At 35.3% G+C, this 11,249-nt stretch overlaps 1 protein-coding gene across 1 annotated transcript in view; it reads left to right on the top strand.

Moving 5' to 3' along the window:
* LOC108687962 (neuronal acetylcholine receptor subunit alpha-7) overlaps positions 1 to 11,249 on the top strand; it is a 252,606-nt gene that overhangs the window by 129,415 nt on the left and 111,942 nt on the right. The window contains exon 5 of the mRNA XM_018194009.1: positions 10,516 to 10,696. Within this exon, the coding sequence (XP_018049498.1) occupies positions 10,516 to 10,696 (181 nt within the window). The remainder of the gene's footprint in view (positions 1 to 10,515; positions 10,697 to 11,249) is intronic.

The following is an 11,249-nucleotide window of genomic DNA, read 5'->3' as shown; positions in this document are numbered from 1 at the left end:
ATATATATATATGTACATATACACACATGTACTCTAATCTACATACTTGATCCAGTTATTTAATCGAATCACGCGCTCTCGAATGAATGCGGTCACGATTCTATCAGTCACTACCCTGGGGATACCAGGGTACATAGAACACGGTTCGCGTCCGTCCATATCATGTACTATTTCCCAGATCTACATACAAATATAGACTCGTAATCATTCCCGTTATTTACTCACATCGAATCGAGAATATGTTTGATTTTCTCAGCGCCTCTAGAAGCGACTCGGAATTATATCTCTTACTTATGGTTGTTAGTTCAGTCGATATAAAAGCGCTATATCCCACAAGATATGGTGCAAGAAATAATCAAGGAATAACAAAATACACCAGATTGAACGCTACAGGTTTCTCGATATTAGGATAAACATAGAATCTATCCTAAAAATAAAAGTGCAAAACTCATATAATAATATCATATCTCCGAGAGAGATAATATTATAACTTAATAAGCTTCAATGCAATCAGAATTCCATCATGCGAATTAATTAAATTAATTTTGCGTAGAATTGAATTAATTTTGCAAGAATCGAATGTACTGATATCTGATCTAAATTTACGTTAGTCTATTCAATAAATTCGAACAATAACGAATGGAATCTTCATGTTTTTACAATATAGATTTATGATACTATCATATTACATATCGCGTTCCGTTCTGATCTGATTCGTTTTTCCAACGAATGCTGACTAGTGTATAACACCTATAGAATCAAAATTCTGAAAGTTACGTGTCTCTGAAATTTATTCTGTCAAGAGCGAATATGGCGTTCAGCGAGCGATGGTTGTAATTATGTGAATAATTAATTGAAACGCAACGTCAGGCCACCCCGTTACTGCGGGCCACCGCATGACTGAGCTCGATACCTGCTCCTTTTGCAGACACTGAATTTATTAACCAGGACGAATGTGTATCCTGATAATGAAGTCCCGAGCCACGAAAACGATTGAGGAAATTTCTCCTTGAAATTTCCTCACATCGCCACTTTGATCATATCGACAGTTTGCTTTTCATCTTACGAAATAGCTTCGCATCTGTCGGGAAACTGTCGCGCAAGCTGTCCACGAGGAAATTCTATTTCTCGTCTTTTTCTTGGTGCGGACAGTTCGAAAAATCGAGAACATTAATCTTAAGCCTGTGATCATGTATATAAGAGCACAAATGGTGACATACTTGACAAAGTATCTCTATCCACGCAAATGTATGTTATAAGATCGGTATATTCTCGCAAAAGAACTTCTCTGATGGGCGTGTCAACTAAAACTATTGTAATAGCTTTACTGAGTGCAGACGAACAAATTTTCATGTTGCGAATGCGATTCTTGATTGAATCTTGCTAGTATTATCTTTCGAATCAATATGCCATTAATATTAATATGTTTCCGGAACGTCTTAGCTCGAATGCCAGGAAGCACCAGGAAGCTGAAAATCAGTATTGTTTGCAATATTCACGACTGACAGTAGCTCGCCGCAAGTCACCTAGTTTCGCAAACGAGAGTTTAGGCAACGTTGCGCGTCGTCTCCCGGTGATTTGGCGCCGTTAACTTTCCGACAGTTTTCCCGACATTTATGACATACGGAGTTTGAGAACGGGTCACCGCATCTCGTTATAATCGTCGGTATTATTTGCTCGTGGGAACGCAATGCGCGAGCTGGACGAACGGCATACATGCACATAGAAACGATTCAAAATATTAAATTTACATTCGATATAATGCGAATTAATTTGATTAATTTCCAGTTGATGTTTCTTTAAATTTGTTTGTACCAGAAATTCGACCATAATATTCATCATTGATATTAAATGTTTCGACAATTGAGTTCTAGTTATTCTGTCGATACAAATTAAAAAAATGAAATTTTTTTCTTATCTTTAGTCATTCCAATTCAGAAACTTCAGAGATCAATTCTTTGATATTTTTATTAAAATGAAGTTGACTGAAATTTCATTTAAAAACTCATTATGTGAAATACGGACTCTACAAGATTGCTTATTATTATCGAGTGCACAATAGTTGACACGTCCGTAAACAAATAATATACTTGCTATAGATGAAAACGAATACAAGCGATTCAAATTATACATATTGATTAGATCGAAAAACAGCGAAACTTTTCATACTGTTCATATGATGTCACATACGTGATTCGGGATTTCAATCGTAAATATAATGTGGGTAAGAAAGCCAGAAAGGAACGGGTTTCGCGGCAAGGTCGGTGAAACCCCAACCGTCTCGGAAAATTATGAAAGGAAGAGAAAAGAAAGGTTAGACTGCCATTAAAAAACGAAGTAGACTTGTTAATCTAAAAAAATACTCCCGGAATGTACATATATAATTCGCGAGTTCAACCCTTGATCGAAATGACAACGACGAGGACGTTAAATCAATCTGTCAACGCGTAAACTTGTGAGATACATGAACGACGGAGGACGAAGACGTCGACCGATCAATCCAGCCTCGAGGGCGCAATCCGAATTCCACGCTTGACATTTCAATCTCTATGCGAAGGCGCCTGAGCGGATACGCGGCTCGTTAGTCGTTGCATGTGTCGGTTATTGATAACAATCAATTCTAACGAGATGAAACGGACAGTGCTTTACGATCTCTCCGTAATACGAGATAAGGCTGTCGCTGTCTGTCATTTGTGCTTAATGTCTAACAATATCTCTTTTTTTTTCTTTTTTTTTGTTCAGCTTCTTTTCTGGCACGCAGATATATTCTTGCACAAGGAAAGTCGCACAGAATATAAACAGATTTTATCACGCAGACACTTCAAACAACGTGCACCTAGTAACAATATATATTCTACTGTAGTTGAAAATAATTTACAGGTGGATCGCAACTATCTAGAAAATGCTGTGTCATACTGAAGAATTGATTACGCACCTTGATCGTCTCTCTAGCGTCTCTTTAAAATGCGAAAATCCCTAAACTTGTTGCATTCGATTTCATAATTTTGTAGCTGGAATGACAAGATCTTTTTCTCTCTAAAAGTAGTCTTCTTACACTATGTAAAAATATATCGGTTTTTTTTTACAAAAATATTTTTTACAAAAATATTGTACTCCTTAATCTTACAGAATTAATCTCCACAAAACAATATGGTAACAATATCGAATTTATGGTGAATTGATAAAGTATTAAAAAATCATCGGGCGAATAAAATCCTGCTTATAAAAAGGAAAAGACGACATATGTTAGACTATCTACCGATTATCCAAGTAAATCCCGAGTATTGGCATTGGATTAATCAACGATCGAAGGACCTTCGATATCGTGTGCCGTTTAAACGCGAAGTTTTCATCATGAGTACATGTATGAATTATGTTATAATAAGCATTCATAGAATAAAAAATTGTAAAGGCACGAAATAGTCAGTCCAATATTTTTAAACAATAGATCTGTTCGTGTTGCTTGCATTTTTTGCACTTCGCTTTCTTTCTTTTCAACGTTTCAAATATATATTTATTTCATTTTAATGCATAAATTTGTGAAGATTTGAAGCAACGCAAACAAATCTAATGTATTAGTTATGTTCGTGTTACGTGAACGATCGACGTTTCGAAATTTCTCAATGCACACGCCTGCGTGTTATGTCGGGGCGCATCGTTGTAGCAATCGCCAACGGACGGCGGGACTTTTCCCGTCATCGATCCATAATATTTTTATATTCTTGCTGACCCGATCACGTAATATTTTCACCTTTACGCGGTATTTACGCGGCACACGCATCAGCGGGCTACGCGACGATACTCGCGAGCGTAGACGCGTCGGAACCTATAATTAACGTTGCGCAATTTTCCTTTTTCCTCTTTTTTTTTAGAAAGGGGCAGAAAAAAAGAGTGCATTTGAACAAGATGCACGTTTTGTAAGACATTAACTCTATCTATGTGAATCATTATATTTGTTTCAGAGATTATTTACATAATCGATTGTAAAATTAGGTGATAATATTTTAGGATTGATAAAATTACTTTGTCCAAGTAACTAATTACAGTTAATTTTTTCACTCAAAAAATAGCTAGTTATCATTATAAATTACTGATTTTAAAAAAATAATATGTTATAATTTATTTAAAAACGAATTGTTACTTTCCGATTATTTTTCTGTTGTATTTGTAATTTTTTACATTAATATTTTAAATACAACAATTTTGTATATTTCTAATATTATTTTAATAAAAATTTCTAAAATTATGTTTTACTTATCTTAAATATTGATTATATATTATTTTATTATTTATAAAATAATACATATATTTAGAATCAAAATTATGTGATCAATAGTAAGAAGCATATTCACGTACTTAAAAGACTTCTAGCTTAATTCTTACTACGGACATTTAGTGATATTTTTATTAAAGAAAAAGAGATAGATATATTCCATTCACACAAGAAATAATCACTCATTGTTTACGGAACATTTCATTTTACTCAACTATTGATGAATACAAAGTAACTATAAAACCCTGGCAGAAGTTTTATGCTTTTTTTAGCAGTTACTGGATAGTTATATTGACTCTATCTAGTAATTGAAAACTAAAACTATTGAGGATCAAAATATAATCCTTTGCCTGCACAAAAAATACATAAAATCTCCATTTACTGAACAAAAACAGGTCAATAAATGAACGTGATTATTTTAAATAATAATAATATATTATATAATACTAGACAATAACTGGGCAAGTATCTATACAAATTGCATATATTTTGGGAAAATTATTTCGGTCACTGAATTAAGCTCTATCAAGTTCTTCCATTTCCTACACAGTATTGTTTCGACTAATAAGAATACAATAATATTAGACAGTATAAATGTGTGTCTATAAAAACTGTATACATTTCTACCAGGAAAATAATTATTAACTTAGTTACTAATTATCAAAAAAATATAATAAAATTAAGTTATATTTAAATGAAAAGAAAAGAATTCTAGAAAAAGAAAGGAAAAAAGTAACTCTAACTATAACTTCGTTAAACAATACAAAATTTTTAATTCGTATATGTATATTATATTTTCAGATGAATCATGCTCGTTACAAATTCAAAGTTGATTTCTAATCAACGATCTTTCTGATTTAATCAAGATCTTTCTAATTTAATCAAGATCTTTCTAATTTAAATCGATCAGTTCTTTGTTCAAATGTACTTTTCTTTTCGCTAAAGACGATTTCATTGAGATATAAATAATAATACAGATCTCGATTTTTAGAAGCCATTGTGTATCTCGATACTGTGCCGTTTTTAGAAACAATTTTATACGATTTTATACCGTCTCGTTAGCAAAATTACTGAAGATTTATAGGAGCTTATTCATCGTCTGTAGAGTACATAATAGAGTCTGTTTTCTTGAAGTAGCTGACTGCATGGCGAAAGAGGACCTCTCTTGTGGACCAAGTCTTAATTGCCTCTGATAATTATCGTTCCATTTTTTTCGGCCGATCTCGCTCATCTGAATTAAATCGGTTTTAAGTATTTCCACCGATCATATAAAGATACACCTAGCATTCAAGTGCATCGAAGAGGGGATTTACTTGTTCTTTGTGGAACAAAAGGAGGGTTGCCTACTATCCAGAGCGCGCGACTTACTTGTTGCTCACAACACCAGAGCGTTCTTCTCTCATGAGAGACGACGTACTGCGTGAACTCGCAAACGAATGAAGAGGGAATGAGGCACAGAGGCGAAACATAGAAACCGAGGGGTTCGGTCAGCGATTCTCGAGAACAGAATTTATCCCGAAAACCTGATAATAGGTACCGCAATGGGATCCGCCTTTGTTCGACGTGGAACAATCGACGAAAAACGCCCCTCAGAATTCATGAACGCGGCAACGCGTGGATTTTGACGCATACCGGTGCAACTGGAGGATAGAGCTGCAAAAGGAAGAGGAAGCTAGATTCGGTTCGATAAATATTGTTCTTTAATCCCGCTAGACGTGTTTCATTCTCGAGGCCCATCGCCGAATATCCTTTCCGCTCTACTATTCACTGATCCACGTCAATTGCTGTTTTATTTACTCGCCCGCACTTTGATTATCGTCAGTCAATCACAGTCGATATGTAATTGCTTCTGGCGTTAACGTATGGCTATAGGTGCGGTCCACTTGATGCTATAAATGCTCGATGCATTTGATTGATCAATTGGGAGAAAGAATTTACTAATTCACCGATCAAAAAAATGCTTCGAAGTATTTGTAGCATCAAGTAGACTGTAGTCTATATAAACATAAACACGTTAGTACGTAACCTTATTTTATATAGTACTTAGCAAATTACATTTTATTCGTATATTTATAATAAAATTGAGGATTTTTTAAATTAAGAGATCATATTTCAAGATATAATAATTTCCAATATTTACATTAATCATATTGACAATGAATTTTTTAATTAAATCTTTCGTTCCTGATAACTATGTTAATCAAATAACTTTAAAGTTACAATTTGTAAAAAAGTAACTGTCGTTAATTAAACTATTCCTTTAACGTACATAAAGACAACAATTGACAAAATCAATAAAATTCCACTTTGATACCAAAAGATTAACTTAAATTTCTATCAGCATTTAATTAAAGCTTTGAAGAAAAGTTTTTCTTTGATTCTCTCAAGCTTTAATTCACCAAAAGCGTAAATTTAAGTCCTCATTAAAACCACTATTTTTCTTAGCTTCTGTCCTCTAGTAGTCCGAACATTGGAGCGACATTCGACGATTCTTATTCACCCTGCGCAATTCACTTCCACTATTGTTATTTCGAAGATCCAATTCACACAGAAGTTCTTTCCATTTGGAAATTGAGGCGTTGAAGATCGGACTTTTCATACAAACATTTGTCGTTACCCGGCAGAGGTGCTTGCTTAGAGAATCGAATAGAGTACATAAGCCTCTCACAAGTTACGTCTGTAACATCACATTGGTGAGATAGAGCCTGACCATTCTTTTGCCATTTCTTACCTTCGCACGGTTTTCCTGCTCACTGTTCCATCGGATTTTCAGATGGCTCTAAGCTCCAGATAAACTCGTCGAGATATGTGCATCCCCGATTATCGTGCGCCGACTATCTTGAATAATGATAAAATCCATCTCATTTATGTTGTGCCACCGCGGAAGGATAATACTATAGTTTCTTCTTGACTTATCTTACTTGTTGCGATGTCGCGTTTTCTGCTAATCAAAGATATCAGATCAGTGTGATGTATTTATGTTTGAACAAGTTATAATTATCGTGATTTATCTGCTAATTGCAAAAATTTTATTTTATACAACTTATAACTTGTATAGAATACCGTGGCATACTTTAAGGATGTATACTCATTTTTACAAATATGATAATATTTATATTTTAAATAAACTATATACATATAAAAGTTGTGTTTATTATATTAATTTTATTTGTTATTATTTTAAATTGTCATTAAAATTTTTGAAATAATGATACTGATCTTAATGTTTTTTGTTTTTTATATAAGTACTTTAAGTATTTAAAATGATTTATGCAAAGTTTTATTGCGATGCAGAGATTAATTGTTCTGTAAACAAATAATTTTATTTATTTACTGAACAAACTAATCTCTGCATTGCAATGAAACTTTATATAAATTATCTTAAATACTTAAAGTACTTATATAATAAGAAACAAAATTTTTTTAGATTTATTTTAAATTTAAAGATTTTTATGATCTAAAATAATTTGTAACTTTTTGGAATTTTTTAATTATTTTATGAATATGCGTAATGCAGCCTTAGCTCGCGTTGAATAATCTTCCGCTTCGTTTCACAATGTATTAAGCAATATATACCAACACGTTGAAAAGATTTCGCGTAACAACAATTTGTGCACAGAATTTCCTTACATTCTTAATCATCCTACGAGTATCCTGAGCAAGTACTTAACGTCGAACAATCGTTAGACATTCAGGTATTTGATTTCTCTTTGAGCGGAAACTTTTGCGGCCACTGTTGTCTATATAGGACTGAGGGATATTAACGAAAACTTTCGCAAATTTACGGAAAGTTTATGATGGCGCGGTATCGAGTGCAATGCAATGTCGAGCTAAATTGTAACTTCCATTACACGGGATTACGTTAAGTTACATCAAGAGTGTCGCAACTTTCCTGATATAACGTATTCCTCGTCAGTGATAATGGAAGCGAGCTGACGTATATTACTTACCGTACTTCATTAAATTTCCATTCAGCAAACAGCGTGTGCATCGTTTCTAAGAGGATGAAAAATAAAAGAATTTTCATCTTTATCGTTCAAGAAAATTCTATGAAATCATATCGGAGATAAATCGAGATTGTGTTGTCGTAGCTCGATATAATTGACACTCCTGTCAATAATATACCGGAAACGATCTGTCATTTCCGCGATAATCCAGTCAGTAGATCGCCATTAACCTATATATTAATGCGTCCCTCGATGTCGTTAATTAGCCCCTTACAATTCGATCATTAAATTCCGTGTCGTTATCGCGAATTCTATTGACCAGGTCGCTGATAATGTTGGGTGCCACGTGTGCAGTTTCTCACGATTCTGTTATAAATTGCTGTAGCCGTTGTAATATTTTCTTCGTAACTAATTAACATTCGCATAACAACATATCATCGCAATAATGGCCACGAAACGCCGTCTGTAGTAGTAGTATTCCAGCATATCGCACGTTCCTCCTATACATCCAGAAACAAATGCGGCAACGGGATAACGAAGTTCCCCGTAAAAGAGGAACAACGATCGACAAAATCCAATGCTCGGTACTCGCTGCAACACGGTTTCGTTCCGTCGTGCACGAACGAGATTAATTAGTCGGACACACTTTTTGGGCGAAATCCCGTTTCTCGTTAGTCTTCATTAGCCACACAACAACGACAACAATGCCGCTATCCATAACGCGCCAGAATACATTAGAGAGAACGTTCGACCGGTTTTTTAGATCAATCGATCTCATAAGCCTATTTCCCTGATATTGGGTCGCGCGCGAACGAATTCGATTAAAATACGCGTTAATCGACGTCGAAAGAGAAACGTCACTCAGTTCCGTGATCTAGGACAAATGGCAAAACATACAAAACCGACAGGATCGCATTTAATATCTCGTCGCAAATAAAAAACGGACGAACGCCGCAAGATCACGTACGAAGATCACGACACAAGATAGCGATTAATACAGTGGTGTTGAAAATTCAATTCTCCGATGAAATTAATTAACTTTATTCTCCAAAGGGAGAATCACCGAAGCGCTCCCTTTTCCTGCCATTCTCCTACCGTTCTTATCCCCTTCGTTCTCCATTTCGTGATAACGTATAAAAGTAGCTAGAAACGCAAGGGCTTTAATGATACTACGGCATCGATTTTCGATTGGCGAGAATGACATCCTCAAAACCTTCGACAATACTGATACCGCTTTCTCGAGTAACGATTCTGAGAGAACATTAACGATGCCAACACATTGCTTTCACGAGTACCTTCGCGAGTATCAATTGCTACAGGTTGTCTCTCGCAGGTCATCTAATATTCGATTTACCTACACCGATAGTTTGCGTGACAACGTAAAGGATACCGCAGCCATTTATTAGCACATCTCCCACAGGAATAAGAATATCTTTTCGCTTAATCCTCGCATCATCCTATCATACATCCGAAAACTTAATAAGCCGCTACGCTAAATAAATATGTCATAAAAATTCGGGCGCGCAGACTCCCGGGACGAGCATAGATATTCACTTTTATCCCTTAATGTTGTTTAAGTAGCCGATTCGAATTATTCTTAAGGGATTAACACGACCTGGCTCACAGTGTCCTTTCTCGTTTCCTCCTCTTTCTCTTCCCTTTCATCCCTTTCTCTTTTTCATCGCAATTCTGGGTTAGGTTAGGTCGCGCTTAAAGAGCCCATCGTAAAAGTGGTCCTAAATGGTTTGCATTTTCATGAATAACATTCGCGAGTGTCCTTTTATCGTTCCCCTTTACTTTCGTGATTCTTATCTTATTATTCATTCAGAATGTTCTATGGAAGATACAGCCAGATATTATAATTTAGATAAAAGTGGTGAAACGGTAAAAGTAGAAGCTATAACATACATGAAGAAACGCTTTCGTAAAGTGAGACAATAAAAATCGGTAATCTCAGCATTTCTAATTGCATTTAATCTTGAATCTGTTAATTTTTTCGTGTAAGACAGTATTTTTAATGGATATTACAGCGTCACAAGAAAATGTAATTAGAACGGAGAAATTCTCTCATGCTTCAAGTATCCCATCCATCTCCTTACTTTCGGACAAGCGCGACATTCGCATGATATTCTCCGTTTGTCAATATTCTTCGTGCGAGATCTTGCCGGTGGCAATAAGAACTGACGGCTCCGCTTTATCATGCGGTGATTAAAGAGACGCGCTATTAAACCGGCCGCGAAATGATCACGATTGACGACTGACGAGGGTAATTAATGGAATGATATGAAACGTTAGTGCGGATGAGGGTTTCGACGGGACGTACCAAACAAACGTGGTGGTCACGCATAACGGCAGTTGCCTGTACGTCCCTCCGGGCATCTTCAAGAGCACATGCAAGATAGACATCACTTGGTTCCCCTTTGACGACCAACACTGTGACATGAAGTTCGGATCCTGGACCTACGACGGCAACCAGGTACACTACTGTCTCCACTTACACACCGACACACGTTCAATACACACCGAGAGCACCAAGATTATTATCGATCCCTTAAATTCTTCCGAATGAACTACACGCGCTTTTACTCGGGTAAACCAGAAGCGAAGGGTGAAAGAGAGTGAAGAACCATGAAATGTGGCTCTCCTAAGTGCAATCGATGTGACCGCCGTGCGATGCGACGAAAGAAAAGATCTCACATTTTCACGATTACAATCTTCGGAAAGTCTGCCACAAAATTTTCATTTATCATGACATGATGATAGCAATAGGATCTTCAGAAATTTCTGATTATCCTATCGGTGCAGATTTTCCGAATACTAAGAATTTGAAGTCAATTTGCATTTAATGTTTCTTTATCGCAAATAAAATCGATCTTTTTACAATCAATCGTGATAATATATGTTGGCTAATGCAAAATATAAAGCCATTTCAAAATTAATAAAAATTTATAAATTTTTTTCTTTATTTAATATCTTATTAACTCAACTAATCGCTCGAATTTATATATATATATATACATATATATATA

This window comes from Atta colombica, unplaced genomic scaffold (genome assembly GCF_001594045.1).
Source record: "Atta colombica isolate Treedump-2 unplaced genomic scaffold, Acol1.0 scaffold222, whole genome shotgun sequence".
NCBI classification, from domain to species: Eukaryota; Metazoa; Arthropoda; class Insecta; order Hymenoptera; family Formicidae; genus Atta; species Atta colombica.
Note: the sequence above shows the minus strand (reverse complement) of the source record. Positions and strands in the feature narration are given on the sequence as shown.